The 26,208-nt window shown below is 36.9% G+C and overlaps 1 protein-coding gene across 3 annotated transcripts in view; it reads right to left on the reverse strand.

The window, feature by feature from the left end:
* Positions 1-14,164: 14,164 nt before the first annotated feature.
* neto1l (neuropilin (NRP) and tolloid (TLL)-like 1, like) overlaps positions 14,165-26,208 on the reverse strand; it is a 113,975-nt gene continuing 101,931 nt past the window's right edge. The window contains exons 8-12 of one of the 3 annotated variants that reach the window (XM_084399068.1): positions 24,616-24,729; positions 22,676-23,252; positions 19,023-19,097; positions 16,242-16,273; positions 14,165-14,925 (exon numbers count right to left, since the gene is read on the reverse strand). In XM_084399068.1, the coding sequence (XP_084255194.1) occupies positions 19,037-19,097; positions 22,676-23,252; positions 24,616-24,729 (752 nt within the window). In that variant the 3' untranslated portion in view covers positions 14,165-14,925; positions 16,242-16,273; positions 19,023-19,036. Of the gene's footprint in view, positions 14,926-16,241; positions 16,274-17,443; positions 17,546-19,022; positions 19,098-22,675; positions 23,253-24,615; positions 24,730-26,208 lie in introns of those variants that run through there. The other 2 variants (XM_084399070.1, XM_084399069.1) reach the window with 2 other exon arrangements.

The following is a 26,208-nucleotide window of genomic DNA, read 5'->3' on the forward strand; positions in this document are numbered from 1 at the left end:
AACTAACAAAAAATAAATCTTCAACCCCAGATGTTTCCAAGCAGCACAGCAGTAATGACTTTATGAACTTCTTTACTAACAAGATTGATAATATCAGGCAGAAAATTATAACTATGCAACCGTCTACTACAGTATCGCAACAGGCATAGCATTGTAGTCTCCTTGAAGAAAAATTTGATTCATTCATTGCTATAGGAGAGGAAGAATTTACTAAACTCGTTAAATCATCTAAATCGACATGTATGTTAGACCCTATACCGACTAAGCTTCCAGAGGTCACAGATCCTCTTCTTAATATCATTAATTCATCTTTGTCACTAGGATATGTACCAAAAACGTTTAAGCTGGCTATGATTAAACCGCTTGTTAAAAAAACGCAACTTGATCCTACAGAATTAGTCAATTACAGGCCGATCTCCTCACAACTATGTTCCTTTTTAGAAAGAAATGATATCTGCGAGGATTTCCAGTCAGGATTTAGACCGTACCATAGTACTGAGACCAAGGGCGTAACTTTGGGTCTACCATTGGGGGGGTTAAACTCGCGGCATATTTATTTATTTATTTATTTATTGAATAATTTCTTGTGTAAAAGGTAACATGCTAATTTGCCGTTCCTGTATTAGGCTACTTAACGTAAATGCAGCTGTTCACTTGACTATTTATGCCATAATGACACAGTAGTTAAATTAAGTGTTTAAGCAGTAGCCAGCAGTGGCAGCTTCCACTTAATTGATTTTTTGTGTGTTCAATATCTTATGAAAAAATAACTGTTAAAATGTATTTTATTAACATCACATTTTAATAACTTAACATCAAATAACAGCATTAAAAACTTTCAAATAAAGAAAATGAAAGTACAATTATATTATCACTTTGCATGAAATAAGACTCAAGTAGATAAAAAAAAAAAAAAATGTGTTTGCATTGAGCCTCTGATAACATCAAATTCAGAAACTGAGAAAATACAAGTGTGGACTAGTTGTGCTTTGATTCATTTTGTCACTTCGCAAACTGCATGCAAAAAGAACAAAAAAAGCCGGAGGTGGTAAATTCCTAATAATGTATACGTATTTTAGGTATTTTAATAAGATACCTAAAATAGGCTACGTTGCGCATAGCCTAACGTTACAGCTCAACTAACGCGATCATAAAGGTGTTTGAACAACAAAACACATCCACTTGCACATATTTGACAATCGGAATATCATATATTTCCGGCTATAGCTAATTTGTGAAATTTTGAATAAAAAAGGAAATAAAAGCAGATCATCAGTCATTCAGCGCTATTGTGGCTGCGGTGTGACAAGCAATGAATGACGCGTCTCCATGGGAACCATAAAGTGATACTACGATCTAAATAACGGTTGCCTTTACATGACAGATTATTTAAAATATGATACTATCTTGCTGGCAAATGAAATTAATAAAGAAAACGAATAAAAGTATTCATTCTGAATATTTCATATTATTATTTTAATCTGAATGATGTGATGATATTGGGGGGGTTATATTAGCTGGATCTGATTTTTGAGGGGGTCATGACCCCCGTAACCCCCGTGCAAATTATGCGCATGACTGAGACAGCTCTCATTAGTCACAAATGATTTGCTCCTATCATCCGATCGTGGTTGTATCTCGCTATTAGTGTTACTCGATCTTAGTGCTGCATTTGACACTATCGACCACAACATTCTTTTAAATAGACTCAAAAATTATGTTGGCTTTAGTGGAATTGCATTAGCATGGTTTAAATTATGTTTATCTGACCGTTATCAGTTTGTAGTAGTAAATGAAGAGATGTCTTATCGATCACAAGTTCAGTATGGCGTACCACAAGGCTCAGTACTAGGACCGTTGCTGTTCACTCTGTACATGCTACCCTTAGGAGATATCCTTAGGAAGCATGGCATTAGTTTTCACTGTTATGCTGATGATACTCAGCTCTATATTTCTTCACGCCCAGACGAAACTTACCAATTCACAAAATTAACGGAATGCATAGCTGATATAAAAAGTTGGATGACTAGTAATTTCCTACTTCTAAATTCTGAAAAAACAGATTCTAATTATTGGACAAAAAACGTCCTCACATAATAACCTAGAATACTGTCTAACACTTGATGGCTGCTCTTTCAAGTCTTCGTCGTCGGTTAGAAACCTGGGTGTGCTCTTAGATACCAATCTTTCATTTGAAAGTCACGTGTCTAGTATCTGTAAAACCGCATTTTTCCATCTTAAAAATATATCTAAATTACGTCATATGCTCTCATTGACAAATGCGGAACAATTAGTTTATGCGTTCATGACCTCAAGGCTAGATTATTGTAATGCTCTAATGGGTGGTTGCCCTGCACGCTTAATAAACAAATTACAGCTGGTCCAAAACGCAGCAACTCGAGTTCTTACCAGAACCAGGAAGTATGACCATATTAGCCCTGTTCAGTCAAAACTGCATTGGCTCCCTATTAAACGTCGTATAAATTTTTAAATACTGCTTATTACTTACAAAGCACTAAATGGTTTAACTCCGCAGTACTTGAGCAAGCTCTTAACACATTATAGTCCTTCACGTCTATTGCGATCTCAAAATTCCGGCCAGTTGAAAATACCTAGAATATCAGAATCGACTGCTGGCGGGAGATCCTTCTCCTATTTAGCACCAAAACTTTGGAACAGTCCTCCTAACATTGTCTGGGAAGCAGACACACTCTATCAGTTCAAAGCTAGACTAAAAACACATCTCTTTAACCTAACATACACATAACACATTATAGACTTCTATAATTCAATGTTAGGCTGCATAGATTAGGCCAGCCGGAACCGGGAACACTTCCCATAAATCCTGATGTACTCATTACATCATAAGAAGAATGGCGTCTACGCTAATATTAGTCTCTCTGTTTATACCAAGGTTTACCGCAGTCCGCCGGATCCAGATCTGATGAAGGACCAGCGCCTGGATGCGACGACAACGCAGTCCTGAAGTGTCAACTAGTCTCTCCTCTTAAGGCCATTGCACACTGAGTCCGAAATTTTCGTATGCGTTTTTTCGTGTTCGTCAGCCTTAAAATTCGTCACGCACAGAAACCTTGCACACTGAGTCCGATGCGTATTTATTAAACCTTTGCGGAAAAAAAACCCCGCAAAAAATACAAAATGGATTCGTCAAGCAGTGAGGATGATTTTGTTGCCCTCTTTCTTCTTAAAAAGAGAAAAAGAAAGAGGAAATATTGGGTCTATCCAATCCTGAGATTCCGCCGAGAGGAAGAAGTTTCACCTCCTTATCAAGGAGTTGCGAAATTATCCCGAGCGATTCAAAATTTACCTCAGAATGTCAGTGGAACAGTTTGATGCTTTCCTAGCGATACTGGAGCCACATATTAAAAAGAAGACCACCAATTTCCGTGAACCAATCGATCCTGAACAGAGACTGGCATGTCTATGGACGGACACACACACACACACACACACACACACACACACACACACGCGCGCGGCCAGCAGAAGCGCTGGGCAGACAGAACAGCTGTATACAGGTTATATTTTATTCAGTGTCTTTGTAATCCGCATTTTGTTTTTCATACAGTACTTGTGCTGCGAGACGAAGTGTATCAACTTGTCAGACGTCATTCTGGATTTTGTCGTTCGCTTGTACGGTGGCTCTGAATTGTCAAAAAACCTCACAAAACACTGGCTGTGGATGCGAAAAACGCAGAAAATCGAACCCAATCCGAATTTTTTTTTTACGGACGAAAGTTTCGTAGACAGTGTGCAAGCATGATTGACATAACGTGAGGTCGAATTTTTTTTTTAACGTGCGAAAATTTCGGATGCGAATTTCGGACTCAGTGTGCAATGGCCTTTACGCCGGATCCAGGCCGTATCCAGATTCGATGAAGGACCTGCGCCTCGACGCGACGACAACGCAGTACTGAAGTGTCAACCAGTGTCTCCGTTTACTGAAGTGAGGTGGACCCCGGCCGTATCCAGATCAGATGGTGGATCTGCACCTGGACCTAACCATGACGCATCCTGAAGTGCCAGCCTCATCAGCCCTGTGAAGGCCTCATCGACACGACCAATCTGACTTCTGACCTGTAACGCTGCCTGGATCATAATCATACACTGTTCGCTCGTTGGCCAGAGGAGAACTGGCCACCGACTGAGCCTGGGTTCTCCCAAGGTTTTTTTCTCCATTCTGTCATCTGATAAAACGGAGGTATTACTTATTGGTCAAAAAAACTGCCCACAAAACCTCTTACAATACAACTTTTATTTAGAAGGATGTCCTGTTACTTTACCCACTACAGTAAAAGACCTGGGTGTTATATTAGACCGCAACTTGTCTTTTCGAAACAGCCTTTTTCCACCTTAGAAACATTGCTAAGCTACGTAACATGCTATCTCTTTCTGATGCAGAAAAGTTAGTTCATGCATTCATGACCTCGAGACTAGATTACTGTAATGCTTTATTAGCTGGTTGTCCTGCATCCTCAATAAACAAGCTACAGTTAGTCCAAAATGCAGCTGCTAGAGTTCTTACTAGGTCAAGAAAATATGATCAAATAACACCAATTCTATCATCTCTACATTGGTTACCTATAAAGTTCCGTATCAATTACAAAGTAATACTAATGACCTATAAAGCCCTAAATGGTTTAGCTCCTGGGTATTTAACGGAACTTCTATCGCCCTACAATCCATCGCGCTCCTTAAGATCACTAAATTCGAGGCTTCTGGTCATTCCTAGGATATCTAAGTCCACTAAAGGAGGGAGGGCGTTTTCACATTTAGCTCCTAAACTCTGGAATGGCCTTCCTGATATTGTTCGAGGCTCAGACTCGCTGTCCCAGTTGAAAACTAGATTAAAGACGCATCTCTTTTAGCCAAGCATTCACATAATACTTACCTTTTATACTACAGTTGAATCAGATTGAATGCATTAATATTATGAACGGCAGCTACGCAAATTTTTTTCCCATCTGCTTTTCTGTTGTTATCTCGGGACGCTAGTGCAGAGCAGAGACGACTCGAAGCCTGTGAAGAGACGACTCGACGCCCGTGAAGAGACGACTCGACGCCCGTGAAGAGACGACTCGACGCCCGTGAAGAGACGACTCGACGCCCGTGAAGAGACTACTCGACGCCCGTGAAGAGACGACTCGAAGCCCGTGAAGAGACGACTCGACGCCCGTGAAGAGACGACTCGAAGCCTGTGAAGAGACGACTCGAAGCCTGTGAAGAGACGACTCGACGCCCGTGAAGAGACGACTCGACGCCTGTTAAGAGACGACTCGCCGCTGGCGATATGTTTATGCCCTAAATTAATACATGATTAACTAACTGTATTTTTCTGTGTACATTTCTGAAATGCACTTTCTGTAAAGCTGCTTTGAAACAATATGTATTGGGAAAAGCGCTATACAAATAAATTTGAAATTGAATTGAATCTGATGGAGTTTTGGTTCCTTGCCACTGTTGCCTTGGCTTTTGGCTTGCTTAGTTGGGGACATTTAATATTCAACAATATTATTGATCTGCCTTATTAAGGGTGGACGATGATGCAATTTTCTTCTAGAAACAAATTTTGTTGTATTATTTTCATGTTATCAATGTGAAGCTGCTTTGATACAATCTGTATTGTAAAAAGCGCTATATAAATAAAGGTGACTTGACTTGACTTGATAGGTGAATTGGAGAGACAAAATACAGACCTGCCAACCTTGAAATTATTTTTTGAGTGTAATCAGTGGGACAGGACGGGACACGCATTATATTGTATTGCATAATGTGTGCTGGTCAACTAGTCTAAAATTAAGAAACCCCTAGAAAAACAGTAAAAAAACAACAACAATATATTGTTGTTGTTGTTGTTGTTTTTTTACTGTTTTTCTATGGGTTTCTTATATTCCTCTATATAGGAACATTGTGTGTACATTTAGGCCACTTAATTTATTATTGCAATATCCAAATATGATACTAAATCCCACAGAAAAAGGGGCTTCTATTTGTGATGCGCTGTCTTTGCATTTGAGCATTGCACATTTTAAACAGGACACGCATTAGCTGAATAAATATGAGGCGCCGTAAAATAATTAAATCAAACTTCATTCACCCACACATATATGAAACGCTTGCATACACATACTAAGTAGTCACACATACATGTATACTGCTGAAAGCTCAAACTAATACATATGAAATGCACCTAAATCACACCTAAAGTCACTCACGAACATAGGGCACCTCATACAAAACCAACCACAAATGCACGCGAGAAATCCACATTTGCGCGCACCAATCCACAAATGCACGCGAGAGATTCACGTGCGCGCACCAATCCACAAATGCACGCGAGAGATCCTGCATGTGCACCCACCAATCCACAAATGCCCGCGAGAGATCCACACACAAATCAATCCACAAGTGCATGCAACAGATCCACAAACACAGCGATCCACGAATGTACGCGAGAGATCCACACACACACTGCGATACACACACACGGCAATCATGCAATTGTCCATACTCACATTGCTTTGCTCACAATCCACAAATGCTTTATCTGTACCAGAATTTCATGCACAGCAAACTTTTGCATTGGTGTTCTGCCTTAACAATGCAACTGCATATGCGCTTTTATCTGTGGAATCTTTTGAGACTGTCGTTCCGCGGCCTTGATTTACAAGCCTATCTGTCCCTGTTACAATATGGTGTCTTTCTCCAGAGGGCGCTAACCGGCCTTCGAGCTGAATCTTCCAAAGGGATGGATTCATTTCGTTTTGTAACTTGGCGAGACTACTGAACTGTTTTCTAATGCTTAACTAAAGATTAATAGCGTGCAGTTATTATAAAGTGTTACCCTTTTATTTTATTGCATTTGTATTAGTTGTTTGAAGAGTAAAAAGAAATTGGTCGGTCTTAACGCAAGTTTACAACCGGCAAGTCAGTCGGACTAAAAGGAAAAAAATTATAATAATTGGGTCATCCTAAATTGACAGGGTCAGTCGGATTACGGCAAACAAGAATATTTTTAAGGATGGCCTTCGAGAACGGTTTACTCGTATCTTTATCTCGTAAAATTATATACTCATAAAATACATTTCACAAATGCAAAACACAATTCGTAGATATACAACTGTGCACAAAAACCTTTGAATGTTTAAAATGTACGAGTGTATCCTTGCATTTGAATGTGCAAATCGTCATTCACGTACGAATCGCCTTAAGGCCTCATTATACTTCTGCGTCGGACCTACGCCGGAGCCTATACGCCGTAGGCAACGTGTTGGTTTTAATTTATACTTCTGTGTCGTTGTCCGCGTTGACGCGTACCTAGGGAGCGTGTGAAACCCCGAGGGAGGGGTTCTGGCAGACCAATCACAGCGCTTGTGTCCGCGTAGAATTGACGCGTTACATTTTTGGAGAGGTGCACGTCAGGGTACGCCCGCTACACACAGCCTACGACGTAGCTACGGCGGCAGTTCGACGCAGAAGTATAAATAGGCCTTAAGGCGATTCGTACGTGAATGACGATTTGCACATTCAAATGCAAGAATACACTCGTACATTTTAAACATTCAAAGGTTTTTGTGCACAGTTGTATATCTACAAATTGTGTTTTGCATTTGTGAAATGTATTTTATGAGTATATAATTTTACATTTACATTTACATTTATGCATTTGGCAGACGCTTTTATCCAAAGCGACTTACATTGCATTCAAGGTACACATTTTACATTTTATCAGTTCTTGCTTTCCCTGGGAATCGAACCCATGACCTTGGCGTTGCTAGCGCCAACGCTCTACTGTTTGAGCTACAATTAGGTTTCATGCATGTGAAATTGTCTACGCATTTGTGAATCATGTTTTTTGCGTGAATTATATTTGAGACTAATCTGCTTCCATAATTTCAGTCATTATTGAGGTATTAAGAGCCATGTGTACCAGTTTCATGCACTGTCATGTTAGCAAATGCAACTTACCAACTTCACCTTTCTCAGCTCCAGTGAGCTTGCCCCAGGCAGACGAGCCCCAAGATGCTTGGAGTGATCACTCACTCACCTAACATTCAAGGTAACAGAACATTCGCTAGCACATGCAGGAAACACAAACACTGCCAATGAATAACAGCCTAACACTAGGAAATGTAAAGTTTTCTGTATAATCCATTAGAGGACACAATCTCTGAACCGAGACCCTCAAGTACCCACCAGGCAAGAACACAGAGTAAGTTATTTGTTTTTATAGAAAAAAAGACTGATCTCAATTATGGACAGAAGTGTAACTTTTTGAGATTACATTTAAGTTCATATCTCTGTGGCTGGCTACATTAACTGCTTAGATTAGTCTTTAAAGTTTGTCATCTAGTTATTTTCTTCAAGACAGGTCCTAATTTATTAAAGTCTGTTACATAAAGAGGTAGACTGGTCTGATTGGAATTGGAAAAGTAAGACTAATTACCCCTTGGTTAACTGCAAGTAAATAGTTATAAAATAACATTTCAGTTAATTGAGGGTGGATGAGAGACGAATCATTAATGTATAAAATATGTTAGCCGAATGACTAATGTAACATTAACGCGAGTTAGCCGGAGAACTGCACAATATGGAAGTTCCATGGAAGATCTAGATAATCTGGAAAGACAATTATCTGAATGAGGGATGATGCAAAAGATGGTAAGAATCATTGACATTTTTAGGTTTAACAATTGTAATGAAGAAAATTGTGTCCAGTATATTATTTGTGTTTTGTTTGTAATGTTTTGATATTACCTTTTATTTGTTAAGGTGAACAGATTATCCATCAGTGGAGGACACACAATGAAAAAAACAGTATGGAGAATATGTTCCAAGGTCTTTGGTCCTGTAGCCAAACAACTGAACTGGTGCGAAAGGGGACAAAAGCGAGGGATAATGAAAACAAATATAGGATCACTCTTAATAGGTACGTCCAAAATGTCTTAGAAATACAAAATGGTTTTCAATTTATTATACTTTAAATCATCATTTATTTCTGTGATGCAAAGCTGAATTTTCAGCATCATTACTCCAGTCTTCAGTGTCACATGTCCTTTAGAAATCATTGTAATATTCTGATTTATTATGAGTGTTGGAAACAGTTCTGCTGCCTAATATATTTGATGAATAAAAGGTTAAAAAGAACTGCATTTATTCAAAATAAAATAAAAATGGCTAATAATATAAATCTTCTTTACTATCACTTTTTATCAATTTAACACATCCTTGCTGAATAAAAGTATTGATTTTTTTTTTAAGAAAAAAAAAAGTACTGACCCCAAATGACTGACCAGTAGTGTATATTGTTGTTACAAAATATTTCTATTTTTAAAACATTTGCTTCTTTTTTTTTTTTACTTTTTATTCATCAAAGTAGGCTATCCTAAAAAAGTATCACAGGTTATGAAAATGAAATATGAAATATTAAGCAGCAGACCTGTTTCCAACTTTGATAATGAATCATCATATTAGAATGATTTCTAAAAGATCACGTGATAGACTGGATGCCACATGTGACACTGAAGACTGGAGTAATGATGCTGAAAATTCAACTTTGCATCACAGAAATAAATGATAATTTAAAGTATAATAAATTGAAAACCAATTATTTTAAATTGTAATAATATATCACAATATTAAATTTTTTTCTGTATTTTTTATCAAATAAATTCAGGCTTGATGAGCAGAAGAAACTTCTTTCAAAAACAATAAAAATAGTAATGTTTCCAAACTTTTGGCCTGTAGGCTACTGTATATATATATACATAAAACGCTCATCAGTCTGTAAAACAAAATTTTACACCGTTAAAACAGCATATGGCTGATTATATATATATATATATATATATATATATATATATATATATATATATATATATATATATATATATATATATATATATATATATATATATATATATTAGGGGTGTAACGATATTCAAACCGAAACGAAAAACCGCGATACACCACCAACGATACGTATCGCGATACTCTCATAGCGTACCGAGGACGCCCCGCCCCCTGCTGCCCCGGCTCAATGTACCTCATGTCTTATGTGTACACAAACAACGAATACAGCATTATAGCCTAACCACCATTAACACCCTATAATAGCAAGCTCCGTATTTCTTTCGACAATAAGCAAGGTGTAATCTTTCAAATTCTGTCTATTTGATCACGAAATTCGAACAATAAATGCCGTTTTGGCGCTCTTTGATGTGGCGTGACAGATCACTGTACATTTAAAGCGGCAGCGCGGAGCGCGAGTAAACGCGATTCTCTTCCTCAGTTATAGAATAAACATGAATGGACACCTGAAGGTATGTTGAAAAATACAGTATACTTACTGAAAGGCATCATAACTTGTGTAATCAATCGATCAGTGTTTCAGCAGCGGAAAGACGCCAATAAAACGTCTTAGTTTGTCACATAGCCTTATATTTACCTCAGGCAAGTCATTCAGTGCCCACAACTTGTTGGTTCCTAAATGAACTCTTGCACTAAATAAATGCACTATATTAGCCTATATAATATATTTTACTTAACATGTTAATGATTGATTTCTTGATTATTTAAGCCTATGTTTTAAATATCTGTCATGAAAATGACAGCAACTGTGTAAATATTTATATTTCAATAACAAATTAGAGTAGAAAACATAAGTTAATGAGAAAACTGCCTTATGTGCAGTTTACATGTTTTCATACAATGTGTTGAGTGTTGATTATTATATCTAAAAATAAATAGTATCTGAAATTAGGCTAAAAGTCTAGGCTCTGTTGTTAACCTTTAAGGTTATAGTAATGTGTGGGCTCCCTATATAGTTTACAGCATTAGCAGATCTTTTTTTCTTTTTTTTATCCTTGCGAAAAGTTTAATTGTAATTGAATTAATTTAAAGACAAAGACAGAATTTGTTCATTAAACCACTGTAAAAAAAAAGAATCAGCAATTTTAGCTTTCTAAACCCCCCCCACCCCACTGAACCGAACCGAACCGAACCGAGATGTCAAAACCGTGGGGCGTACCGAACCGTCAGTTTTGTGTATCGTTACACCCCTAATATATATATATATATATATATATATATATATATACATATATATACACACACACACACACACACATATATATATATATATATATATATAGGCTATGTATGTATGTATATATATAGCAGCAGCCATATATATGCTGTTTAAACGGTGTAAAATGTTGTTTTACAGACTGATGAGCGTTTTAGATATGGAAACATTTGTTTCGACATGCGGACATGCGGTCATGAGGTATCTGTCGCGTGCATCCTGTCACCATAAACTGCCCTGTCAATCATCTTGTCACAGTTAAAATCCTCCATTTAGTCTAATTTAATTTCCTACCGTTTCGGAGAGAAATATAGTTGCACGTTCATCTGTCAGTCGTGGGTCTTTAATGCGGAGACTCTCCTCATGTGTTTGCAATTTGAATATAATGATGCATTTAAAAGTTAATGGCTAAACGTATATTTGCAAAAGTTCACAATGCTGCTGCAGATGCAATAGAATGTAGACAACATTGAATAAATCAATTTTCGTCGGGTTAGATAGGCCTACTGATAATTAACCACTCAAACCCCTTTATCTAAACCTCTCTACATAATGCTGGGTACACACCAAAAGATTTTTGACATCTTATAAGATTTTCAAAATGTGACAGACCACAAACATGAGGACAAAAAATCCTAGATTTAAGCGTTTTGCTCCTATAGTGTGTGGTGTGCCATGATGTGACAAAGACAGCACACCACACACAAACAGATTTTCAACCAGAGTCTCGACTATGAACACAGGAAATCTCGCAAAATATCGTGAGACTTCAGAATAAGCATGACGGACAACATGCAGGAAGAAATTGCGATAGTGTTTGGAATGATTTTCACAGAAAATTCACGTGAAAAAACCATTGTACCTACCATTGTATATAACCTTTTATACAGAAATATATTCATTCTTTATTGTCTTTATTTATTCTTTATTGGATTTATTGTCTCTTTAGAAAAAGTTATTTAATCCCTCTATAGAACCTCACTGAACCCTTAACACTCAGCTTCTTCTTTTTTTTTTTAAGAATTACAATTACAGTCAGGGGGGTACAAAGAGTAAAGCCGATAAACAAACATAAAAAGACATATACATAAACAGTGACAAACTTAAAAGTTAAACAAAAATTTGAAAATGTTTACAGATTGAAACGCACTTTGCAGCTTTCTTATTTTTCAAACCCATTTGTGTTTAGGTATTGTAAAATTTCTGCACTTAAAATGAAAAACAAAGGCTTGTTTCCTCGAAATTTACACTTATGAATACTAAATCTTAACATTAAGCTTCCTGCAAGTGTGTGTGTGTGTGTGTGTGTGTGTGAGAGAGAGAGAGAATGACCGTGTCTTCCATCATCTCGCTTTCTGATTGGATATTGTTTTGTTTCACGTGATAATCTCCAGAGCGTGCGCGCGTTTGTCCTCGGGGTTCCCCCCACACATCAGGATTTCTGATCGTAAATATTAAACATGTTTAATATTTACGATTCGCGATCGGAGCGGCTCCGACGTTCTTCCGAGCAGGTTCGGACACTCTTAACACACCTCACACCAAGGGAAAATCTGATAAAATAATCTGTTAAACCATCAAGATAATCGGGACATAGCTAGGATTGTCGGAAGGGGGGAAATCGGCCCAAAATCAGCCCGATTATCTTTTGGTGTGTACCCAGCATAACCGCCGGACTCGCGCGTCCTCCATGTCTGTAGTTTTTTTTAATCACTTTTTACTCGTGTTTGTAGTTCTAACCGAATCCTGTCCATGATGGGATTCATGGGATAGTTCACCCAAAAATGAAAATTCTGTCATCATTTACTCACCCTCAAGTTTTTCTAAACCTGTATACATTTCTTTATTCTGTTGAACATAAAGGATATATTTTGAAGAATATTGGTAACCAAACCGTTCCATACTTTGAAAAAATACCATGGAAGTCAATTGGCACCAGAAACTGTTTACCAACATTCTTCAAAATATCAAAACAGAAGAAAGAAATTCATACAGGTTTGGAACAACCTGAGGCTGAGTAAATGATGACAGAATTTTTGGGTGAACTATCCCTTTAAGGGTCGGACAGTTTTTGAATTTCCACCTTGTGTAACGTTTGCCATTTGAACAGTTTATATTATAATGAAAGGATGTGTGACATTTTATGTAAACTGAGCCAAAAAAAACAACCTTTTTTTGGTAACATTTGGGTGATTGGGACAGGCTGCACTCATTGATTTAGGCTAGTGTAAGCATATTTATTACACAAGTTAGTTCATACTTTGAAATAATTTCATATGAAAGATTTCCTTTTTCTGTTTATCATTACTAATCCATGTTTATTTCTGTTCAACTTAATTCCTCAATGTTTATAAATTCGCATGCAGGCTTATTGAGGTAAGAAGGCTTGAAGTTCTTGAAAAGTGTAAGTAAAAAAAACAAACAAGGAAAATAGCCTACCTTATTATGAAATCTTATGTAATTTTCAGGATCAACTTCCTGTTTGATGTATGCCCCGCCCACCTACATGATGTCACACTAATGAGGGCATCCAATTTTGATAGGCCCAGCAAAAAAGTTTTATTTTCACTCAGGTGAGAAAATAAACTGTATACTGTCCCATTTGACCTTATGACCCAAAAACCCTCAATTCACCATTTTTTTTGTATCAGAAACGTCAATATTTCATATCTTTTTTAAAATACAAAAACAAGACTAGACCAAGTTTTATTCAGGTTTTACAATATAATCTGAACATCTGAAAGTTTCTAAAGTATATTGGAAATACTGAAATACAACTATGGCAACATTATAAAGTTTATGAAACATTATTTGTCTCAATGGCAAAACTGATGAACGTTTCATTTATTTTGGGGGTAAATTAAAGTGAATAAATTAAATAGTTTATTCACGTTCATATTTGTTTTCTTATTTGTAATCAATGTATACATCACAACTATTTAACACACGGCTCAAACCTCTTTTCTAAAAACCTTTGATATAAAATCAACTATAAATAGTTGATTCAGTCATACATCATAAATTCAGTCATTCATAATAAAGTTCCATGCAATGTTTGTCCAAAACAACACTTTTGTTTCACTTTATTTAAAACAATCTGTCCAGCATCAATCAAACATATTAACTAAATGCGTTGTGTCAAATTAATAGGTTTCTGTTTCTCAAATCGTAAGGGAAATATTCTGACATTTCTTATCGGTAAGCAACCTGATACCAATTGCTCGGCACACTTAGTATATTTTACTGTATGCATAGACATGACCATAACTGACCTTAATGTTGAGCATTAAGAGAACAAGTCTTGTGTTTTAACATCTGAGATGCTAGTCAGATACATCTAACTAGGCAATAGTCACAGTAAAATCACTCCTGACCTGGAGGATTACAAACTACCTGTTTATCAGTCGGTTCAAGTATCTTAATACGGTTTGGCAATATTTTAAAGGTCTTGATCTATGCTTTCTGCAAAGTAAAAATGTTATGCACCTATACTCAGGACATTACAGTTTGTATTGAAAAATAATCTGAACATTACAATCATCAAATCAGAGGAAACAAAAACATGTCTGATTCATATTCCACTGAATGAAAAATGTACATCAGTTTGTGGATTCTGTTTCAGTCCAGTGTCTGAAAAATAGTTTTTAGTCCCCAAGAGCTTCACAGTATCAGCTTTAGATCACAAGTCGGTGTCGAGATATTCCCCGTATAATTCTAAAAAAAAATGACAAAAAAGCAAACTTGTCACTATGTTGCACCCCTTCAAGTTCTTAGAGGCTGCTTCCACAAGATGTCAGTAAAGGATACGATGTGATAGCCTGTAAAGAAATGAACATACTATTAAACTTCAGATCATTAACATTCATGTTTAAAAGAATATGTACACCACCGTTGATTGTATTGTTCAAACCACATCTCATGCTCACCAAGGCTGCATTTATTTGATCAAAAATACAATAATCACAATTTAAAAGAACACTTTTTAATATTGTTTAAAATGTCATTTATTCCTGTGATGGCAGGCTGTATTTTCAGCATCATCACTCTTGATTTGGTGCTCAAAAAACATTTCTTCTTATTATTAATGTTGAAAACAGTTGCTTAATATTTTTTGTTGATTTTTTGATTAATAGAAAGCTTAAAGGAACACTCCACCGTTTTTTGAAATAGGGCTTATTCACCTTCTTTCCTACATTTAGATAGGTGGGCAAATGCATTTTTGTCTCAGTGCATGCATTGTTTTAGTTTGACAGGGTCGGCCCTAGCTTAGCTTAGCATAATGAATGGAATCCTTTGTTGCCAGCTAGCATGTCATGAGTAAAAGTAATATATAAAATAAAAAAAAACCCACCTAATTATTTCTTGTGGCCTGTGTTTTCACAACAAGTACAAATAGTGATGCAGATTAACACTAGGCGATTTCCTATGCAGATATTGACTTGGGACTATATTAGGGGGAAGCACAGGCGAAGCACTGCTACTTGGGCGCAGAGATATCACGCCCAAGTAGCAGTGCTTCGCCTGTGCTTCCCCCTAATATAGTCCTTAATATATAAGTCAATATCTGCCTAGGAAATCGCCTAGTGTTAATCTGCATCACTATTTGTACTCGTTGTGAATACGCAGGCCACAAGAAGTAATTCGTTTTTTTTTTTTTTTTTTTTATATCACTTTTACTCAGGACATGCTAGCTGGCAACAAAGGATTCCATTCATTATGCTAAGCTAAGCTAGCGCCGACCCTGTCAAACTAAAACAATGCATGCACTGAGACAAAAATGCATTTGCCCACCTATCTAAATGTAGGAAAGAAAGTGAATAAGCCCTATTTCAAAAAACGGTGGAGTGTTCCTTTAAACAGCGTTAATTTGAAATAGAAATATTTTGTAACGTAAATTTCTTTACTGTCACTTTTGATCAATTCAATGCACCCTAAAAAGTCACAAACAAATCCATTAGCTGAAATATTAATTTGTCATGTTGCATTTAAAGTGCATTATAGTGAGGCTGCAAGCCTATTCATTTGTACACAATGTAAAAAGTTATATTTATGCCACACATAAAATGCCATTTAAAACAAATAAACATAAAACACGAAAGTATATAACTTATAGAAGTAAAAAGTTGAAACAAACCTTTGTGCCTTCCACTTCAGATGACATTTTGTCTACATATAAGAAAGTGGAAATTCATCCATAATGTAAATCATTCATTCCTCAGTATCATTTATTTTCCTTTATACAGTTTAAATTCTAAAACAAAAATGTAATGACAATGAACAGACATACAGAAACACTGACAATTCATTTGAATTAGTGTGATGACTAAAAATAAAATCAGGGACATTTACCATAGTGTGTGTGTGTGTGTGTGTAAGAGAGAGAGAGAAAGAGAGAGAAAGAAAGAGAATGAGATATTTGAGGTCTTGGGGTTTTATAATGCTCTTTTCATCTCACATCTGCAGGTTAATGGATCACACAAACAAAAGTATGAAAAATAAACTTAAGATTTATAATTACTAATGTCATTATTTATATAATAATAGTTTATTGTTCTTTGACAGAGCTTGTATTGATGATTCGGCATCTACAAAAGTTTGAACACAGTTAACATACAAAGTTTGTGTGCTACTAAAATGTAGCAAATGTTAACTTACTGTCATCCTTCATTTGTCCTAAACATCAGCAACTGAAAGTGTTTACAGTATTAAAAAAAAGTATTTATGTAAATGAAAGATCCCATATTGAATCATACTTTAGATCTTATAACTCTGATGATTTTAGCATGCAGTTAGTAAGTATAGCAGTAAACTATAGGGGAGGGGAAGGGTATAGTGTCATTCCATTTGCTTTAATATATATATTTTGTAATTAAACCTATCAACAATAAATTAGTCTTGGGTTTGATGCTGTACCTAAATGCACAGTCACTCACTTAAAAATGATGAAGGAAATATGCATGCAAATCTTAACATTAAAGTGTCTTTCAGACAATTATGTGGATAGAAAGTGTTTGCTAAAAGTCAGAAATACCCAATGTCTTAAAAGCATTTGAACAAATATAAAGACGTTTGGTGGCAAAACATGACAATAAAATGCATGCACTACAACAGTCCTGAAAGCACTGATTCACATTTATTCATGTAAATGAACAAACTTTCATGTAATGTTCTGCAATCCTAAATAAGTAACCTTAAAAAATAAAATAAAATAAAACGCTTATGCGAGTAAATTAGGAGCTACATGTTAAAGCGATTTCAACACAGTCACTTCCTTTGTTACTGAATCCATGTCCTCCTTTACATCTGCAGGTTGTTTTGATAAATTTGTCTTTAAAATGTCCATGTTATTATCATGCTGGTGTATATCTCCGGTCCACATTTTCATATTTCATTGAAGCCCGTTCGTACTGATCCAGGATTGCACTATTTTCAAGAAGTCTACACGATGGAGACAATGCATGATGGAAGATGAGAAAAACACAGCATTGCACATTACACAGTACGACACACACAAAATCATTTGCAAAGCACAAACAACAAAATCACCATTAATATGAAGAAATGCTGCTTTTTGTTGATCATCAAGACTGTCAAAAACTTCATGTATTTAACACATCAAAGTATATCTCATTATCAGTAAAATGCATTTATTGGTAAAAGAGTGTTTTGAAAGTGGACACAAATGTGTGTTTCTTTAATTTAAAGCTATCATAAATTAAAGACTTTTTTTTAAATGGATATTTCCCCACCCTCATGTTGTTTCAAACTTCCTTTCTTCTGTGTAATACAAAAAGGTGAGTTTTTTTAACTTAAAAAAATGTATTGGCATAAAGCTGATTTCTTGTTTCCTGATATCCTGAAGAAGTGTAATTTTGAGTCTGATTTGATTATAGAACTGCTTGCAAATAGATTCAGCATTTATTTTCAACCGCTTGCTGACAACAACAAACAGAAATAAATGTTTCAGTACTAAAACTTAAATACTTAAAGCTATATAGAAATATTTAAAAATAATAATAAAAAAATACAAAACCACAACAAAATTATTAGAACTTAAACAAAAAATTAAAATTAAAACAAAAATGTAAAATAAAAGCAAATTCAAAATAATAAATATACTATAATAGGTAAAACTTTAAGTCTAATTTGTTAACATTAGTTAATGCAATAACTAAGAATGAGCTATTTATTTTTACAGCATTTATTAACCTATGTTAACGTTAGTTAAAAAAATCATATTCATGTTAGTTCACAGTGCATTTACCACGTTTCCCATGTGTTTTTGCACATGCAAAATTCATGTTGGTCTTAGTTCATGTTAACTAATATTGTAAAGTGTTACCCGATAATAATATATAAATTATACTAAATGAATACTGGTAAATTATAATTTTTTTGCCAAGCCAGGATATTATTCTTTTTTTTAAACTCACCTTTGTGTGTTTCACTTGAAAAAAGTAAGGGTGAGTAAATAATGGCAGGTTTTTGTTTGTTTTTAATTTCCTTTAAAGTTATTTTTTCCTATTTTTGTTCACAAACTGCAATTTCCTCTCAGTGGGGTTGAATAATGGCTCAAAGTGTATGCAAGACAATCATGGATGACCCTCAACAAAGTGATGTGCTTCAGCTGACCCATACTTTTTGACACCTTGTCAGTACTTGAATTTGCCAAAACAAATAAAAGAAAGAAAACATGACAAGCAACATATAAAAGGACCTCACCAATAAGCAAGATGGTCATATGTCCTATGATGACCATCTCAATGGCAATGATGAAGGGTTATGACAAAACACAAAATAAATAGTACAAGAAAGAAAAAAACCCACAAAAAAAAAAAAACACGACACTGACTCACAGACACTGACTAGACAAACATTTAAATACATAAAATTGAGTGTGTTTAAAGAGTCTTACCTTCAGATTGTCTGTTACACCCTAGTTGTGTTGTACTCAGATTCATGTTTGTTTAGAGACCCAATGAGGCAGAACCTGGAATATCATTGCTTGTATGTTTAATGGTATTTTTTGCATAAGGAATTATAATGCACATTTCATTTGTTTGGGGTCTAGTTCTTAAAATTGTTTCATAAACCCTGTAATTTTCATTAAGTCAAGAATACACACTACTGTTCAAAAGTTCGGGGTCGGAAATATATTTTTTTAAATTGTTTTTGAAAGAAGTCTCTTATGCTCACCAAGGCAATTTTGCATTTGATCAAAAATATAGTAAAAACATTATTATTGTGAAATATTACTTATATTTATAATAGTTGTTTTTTCTATTTTAATATATTTTAAAATGTAATTTATTCCTGTGATGGCAAAACTGAATTTTCAGCATCATTACTCCAGTCTTCAGTGTCACATGATCCTTCAAAAATCATGCTAATAAGCTAATTTGGTGCTCAAGAAACATTTCTTATTATTATCAATGTTGAAAACAGTTATGCTGCTTAATAATTATTTATATATATATATTAACATATATTTGAAATAGAAATAACATTACAATGTCTTTACTGTCACTTTTGATCAAATGAAAGAATCCTTGCTGAATAACTTTAAAAATATGTATATATTACTTACCCCAAACTTCTCAACAATAGTCTACATAAAGTCTCAGGTTACGACTATAACCATGGTTCCCTGAGAAAAGGAACGAGACACTGCGCCATTAAGTTGATGCTGTGGTAACATTCCTCGTGAGCCGGAGTCTGATGCATGTGTGTGTTACGTGGCAATTTTGATTGCTACCGCAGTCAGGTGACGTCACAGGCATGCCAGCTGAGTATATGTAGGTGCCAAGAAAAAACTTTATCAGCCTAATTTTTCTGAAGGAAGCCGTACAGGCATGCCGAAAGTATGGCAACACGACGCAGTGTCTCATTCCCCTTCTCAGGGAACCATGGTTACAGTCGTAACCTGAGATACTCCCTTCCAAAGTGGAACTCTACACTGCGTAATGGAGTTCACGCTATAGGAACGAAATACCCACTATACCATACTGCCCAAATGCCTGCTCACTGTGCAGTTAAATCATTAGTGAACTAAGCCGTAGCTAAAGATTGCCATTTAGCGCACCTAGTGACCCAGAACTTACAGCCTGAGGCAATATCTGCAGCTCAATATCACCCATATTATATGATCTATGCCGGGGTAGAACTGAATATGTAGATCGCAGCCTCACTGCGTCTGCAACCAAAGAGGAGGGGCAGACTAGAGAACTGCCACCTGGACCCTCAGCCATAATTCCAGAGGGACCACCTCCTCCCAGAGAAGAATTATTAAGCATCCATTCCAAAGGACCAGTAGAGGCCTCAGGAGAGAACACCCTTCTCTCAACTTCCTGCTCTACCCAAGAAACATGGTAATGTTCTTCAGGGAGATCTAGTGAAAGAGCATCGGGATGGAGCATCACATCCAGCTCCAAGTCCTTGCTCTCTATCACCGATCATCACAGGGGCGTGACTGCCCAACCTCTTACAGCAACTTACAGTAGCGTCTGGAATACTGTCTGTATTCCAGAGCGTCTCTCGCACTGTATGACGTGACAGACAGTCTGGTTCCATTCATACAGTGCAGGTTTTCCGAGAACGCGTTGTAAATCCTGAAAATTTAAAATTTACAGGTGAGTTCTGTTATAGAATGCAGTTGTCACTCTAATAACTAAATAACTGAACTCTGTGTGAACGTAACCATATTAAGGACTCAAATACAGGACAGACAACCGTATTCTTTTGCTGTGTGAACGCGGGCCTAGAGAACTGAAAGTCGTCCGAATATTACCTCTCCTACCGGAGAAGCCACTGACAGAGTGGAGCGCATTCCTACAGTTCCATCAAACGACAGAGAGCGTGCTGCAAGCTGCGACAGAGTCCACTTTTATACTCCCAATACTCCTTGCAAACCGAAAACATGCCAACATAGTCCCCTGCTATGTCCCCACTTATAACCTCCAGGTATAGACTGGAGGGGCATCAAATGAAGGAGTGAGACGCAGAAGTGGCATTCTCCTTACTGTACTGCCCATCCATATATGGGAATGGCTTTATCGTGGCTTCGATGGCAAGGTTGGAGTCTTCCATGAGGACGCCGCACAGGGACAAGATAGCTCACAAGCGACTCCTCAACCTGGGGCATCCCAATCCATGTTCATCGAGCCCCTTAAAGGCACACTATGCAAGATTTGTACCTTAATATAACAGCTTCGAAATCGTTTCGATGGTAAACAAACTCGTAGTAGGGCGAATCATCCCGATAGCAAAGAGGGGGGGCTGGCAAAAACAGTAATGCAAGTTTGAGAGGTGGCGCCCCGACAAATCTGGCGAGAATCACGACTTGCTTTACGGCACGACGTCACATACATCAACAACATATGAAGCAGCCTCTATGGAAGACATTAGCACGCATTTCAGACATGAATCATGGCAGAGTCGACAAAGAAAACGAAGAAAGCGCGGTCAAAGAGTGCAGAGACGGCTCTGCGTGAGTGGTATTTACGTCAGTAACGTTAAATACAAGTACTCCACAGTGACTCTAGGGGTCGCTGTTTGAGAAAAACGGAAACTGCATAGTGTGCCTTTAACGTTGGCATAACTGTTCATTACGAGCCGAAAATGGCTTCCCCCATGATCTCGCTACCTTAGTGTGGATATTTGGGAGGAAATGAAGGCTTACTGGAGAGGGATGCTTATGACCCGCAAGGAATCGCTCATCCAGCCTGCTTAGGGCAGATTCCTTTCTCTCCATAGATCAATCTAATTTTAACTTGGCCACGGAGCAGGTCATTACGTTGACCAGCTCCTCATGTGTGGGGGTGAGGGAAAAAACAGACTAACTCAAAACATCCGCCTCAACTCCCATTACATCTAGTTCCTCAGATCTAGATCAGGCCAATAGCATGCTCTCCGTCAGATCGGAAGAAGCCGCCGAGTAGGCTTCCGGATCTGGCCTGAGAGCTGAAGAGCTAGGAGACAAAGAAGCTGATGACATTCTTTCTAAGCGCCCTTATATACTCTGCCAGCGCACCTGTGACGTCACCTGGCTGCGCTATCCAATAAAAATTGTTCTGTAACACACATGCTTCAGACACCGGCTCACGAGAAGCGTTCCCATAGCATCAACTCCATGACACAGTGTAGAGTTCTACTGCGGGTTAAAACAGAAACCCTTTTGGATAATTTCACATATATTCTCCCTGAAAACGGACCCAAAAAAGGTTGTTTATTTCTCAGTTCCATCTTAATATAGCATGTCTTTAGCTGAACATAAAAATTTAGAAGTGTCAGCCTTACTGCAGGCATTTGCTTAATGCATCTTCTGCATTTCTACAGCTTTTACAAACTCAGCTCTGACTGTGATGCTGTCTCAGTGACAAAAAAGAGAATATCAAAGCAAAAAATAAACAAAAAACAAACAAAAAAGAAAAAGATAAGATAGCTAAAACAAACAAACAATGAGAAGCTGATTAGAGGAGCTAAAGAGGAATAAAAATGAAAGTGGGAGTAAATCCTTCCAAAATGTGCATTAGGATGAATTTGTATCATCAAAAATCAATGGATACTGACCGCTGCACTGCTTTCTCGTGTCTGGACAGCCTGTGGCTAGTGGTGGGCACTTCCTCCAGGTCATCATCTAGGTCACAGGCATCTGCGGCATCTTGTGAGTAGGTGTGTCTCATTACCAGAATGTTCCTGCGGTTGGTTTGGGGAGGAAGCGGCCGCATGGGTTGTGGTGGGAGGTCCGTCAGGATGGCCGCCGCCGCCTCGCGGGCGCTCAGGTTGGTGCGGCTGCCCTTGTTGCTGGACAACTGCGTGGAACCGCAGTGATGCTCGTGGACACAGCGCGAGGAGGCGCTCCGCAGCTTGTGGTAGCTCTCAAAGTCCTCGGCCAGCTCGGCCAGGTCCGCGGATGTGGCCGCCGCGCTGCGGAGAGTGCACAGTTCATAATGCGGTGGCTCCTGGAACACCTCTTGGAACATGGTGGGGTCAAAGTCTTCCCGCCTCAGGATGTACTTCTTCCGTGGCTGCTTGATTTGAACGATCACAGATATGACAAGCAGGATCAGTACGATGCAGCACGTCACGCCGATGATGGTGCCGTTGGTGTTATTGAGGTTGTCCAGGATGTTGGCTTTCCTCTTTTCTGCAAAACACAACAAGAAGCATAATAAATGATTACTGCAGGCATGCAATGTCACCGTGGGTTACCTTCTGTTGAAACAGTTGTATCAAAGAGATTACAAACAGCACACAGAAGTAGTAAATCATTATAATGGGAGAGCGTTGACATTTATGTAGCACAGTGAGCGTATAACATCTGCGCTGGCTTTGGTTCAGAGGAGAGAAGCATTTGCATTCAGATGTGCAGACAACCCCCAAACTAAGGCATTATTATATTTTTCAAAATGAAATAATTTGTCTTTTATAATGTCATTGTACCAAAACCAAAATAAATTATTTCAATATTATCTGCATGGTCTTTGTATATTTTAATATGAATATAGTATTTTTTGTTGACTTTTTTACTTTTTCTTTCTATACTTTTTGTTTTTACTATTCATCTTGGTCTGGGGAAAATAATAAGAATTGTATTATAAAGTTGATTTAAATTATATGATATTTAATAAATAACATAAAACAAAAAATTAACTATTTTGTAATATTTTATTTTGTATTATTTTTAACTTTTCTTTTTATTACTGTTTAAAACTAAGGCTAATATCATGATTTACAATTGAACTTTAGAAAGCAAAATGAAACAAGCCTACTTTAGTAAATGTGTTAAAAAATGTGTTAAACATATTTAATTAATAACTGAAGATAAGGAGAACCCTAAAAAAAAAAAAAAATCAGTGGACCCCCAATATGAATATTATTCAACTAACTTGAGTATTACATTAATTAAATACTACATTTAATTGGTAATAACTGATAAATTGTGTTCAACTTCCAAAGGATGTTGTCAGTCAAACATCTGTCAAAGATGTTTTAGACAAAATGTCAAAGTTTTAGGCCTTTTTTAAAACAATTTCTCCAATATTTCTCTAGTACTGTGGAAAACAAGCTGAGCAAAAACAATTCTCTTTATATGGAGGATCCCAGCAGCATTTTTTATCAACTTTTAGTTAATTTAGCTTGGACAGCTTATGTGAAATATAAGCACGATATAGCTGAACTGCACTTATTCAAATCCAGCGAGAGCCACAGTCATTCACATATACAAATGAATTTCTATTGGCCTGCTCATTTTTCCCAGCAGCAGCATTACCGTGCAAAATCAATCAATGAACCCTAGAATTTTGAAGGCTTTATAACAAGGTATTTTTTTAACAGCTGTGGGTTTGTGAAGATATATTTGATTGACTAGCTATAAAACATGAACAAAAAGGGGACAAATTTGAAGACAATTCTTCTCCTCAAGTATTGATCATCATTTAGAGAAAAACGAGGGCGACTCGTAAACCACTCAAGATTTGAGAGGATATTTAAATAAAAGTGCAATTTACCTTTGCAGTGGTTCTCGTCCCAAGGGTAGACGCAGTTCTGGACTCCGTTGCACACCAGCGTGTTGTTGATACACATGTTACTGTGGCAAAAGAAAGTATCTGCCTCACAGGGAGCTGATGAGAGGGAAAAACGGATAATGCTAATGTCATATTACACGTCATTTCTTCCTGTTAATAAGACGCTGTCTATAATCTTATCTCACAAATCACACTGGATGTCTATCTGACTGTGTCTGTGCATCAATACAGTTCAAATTTAGAAACCCATTACTCAAACCAACCAAATCAAATTCTGTTGCCTTCTGCTATGCATGAATTTTAATACAGCTCTTCAAATATGCATGGAAACAAGTCCATGTCTGTAGAAGCATGCACAGATATTTTGTAATATTTCTATTAATATTAGTCTGGTTTTACCTCAAGAAAGAGTCGATATATGCATATACACTGAATAAAATTCTATTTAAATTAGGCCTACTATAGATAAAAATGCATTCAATAATTTCACAAGTTTCTACTTGCCAAGATGTGGTGATGATAACTAATGCAGACACAAACTGCAAGTACTTGAATATTTCCAAAAGCACTAATATCATTCAAGATCAAAGAAGATTAATCCATTATTTGTGTGAAAAATATATTAGGGAGAGTGTTCAAGCAGTCTCCATTTGAGCTGAAAAAAGAATGAACGTCTCAGCTGAAATTATAAAATGATAAATGAGGAAGTACGCATGAAGACAACCTCTCATAACATTTACAACATCACTATCTGAAGGCTCAATTAAAGCCAAGGTGACTTGCAGAAGGGGCGGGGCTTCGGTCTCAATCACCTCGCGTGCAACACGCCCACCAATGTGAGGCCAGTTCCCACATGCCTCACTTAACATTTTGCAGGACATAGATCACCTAGTTCGTACAAAAAAACTTAAAATAGCAGCTTCAAGGTTGACTGAATGTACCTTGAGGATTTATTAATGACAGTATTCTCGACCTGTTCCCAGGTGAGAAATAACAACGTAAATTAGAATGACTCATCATTCCAGAAGTGTCCTCCTCACGACTCTCGCCTTCACTTTCTGATACAGTTCCACTTCCCACCACAAGGTGGCGCTGCAGCCCTGTATTTCTCCTAAATAAGGCACTGAAAGAGACTGGACTTACTTTCTTGGATGGGATGGGACCCCATTGACTTCCATAATATAGGAAAAAATCCCTATGGAAGTCAATGGGGTTTGGCTACTCTTATTTTTTGTTCAGTAGAAAGAAATTCATACAGGTTTGGAACAACTTGAGGGTGAGTAAATGAGTAAACATTTCTGGGTGAACTATCCATTTAAAAGGCGCTTCAACCTCCATAGAAATTATTTTTCAGAGACCATACAATAAAAGTGATAACACTTTACAATGCGATCTCATTTGTTAAGATTAGTTAATGCATTGGCTAAAATGAACCATCATTTAACAATATATTTTTTACAGCATTTATTAATATGTTAATGTTACAGATCATAAAAAATACAATTCTACATTGTTTGTTCATGTTAGTTCACAGTGCGATAAATGATAGGCGTTTGTTCATTGGTAATTCATGTT

This window comes from Rutilus rutilus (assembly GCF_951802725.1).
Source record: "Rutilus rutilus genome assembly, chromosome: 24".
In the NCBI taxonomy this organism is placed as follows: Eukaryota; Metazoa; Chordata; class Actinopteri; order Cypriniformes; family Leuciscidae; genus Rutilus; species Rutilus rutilus.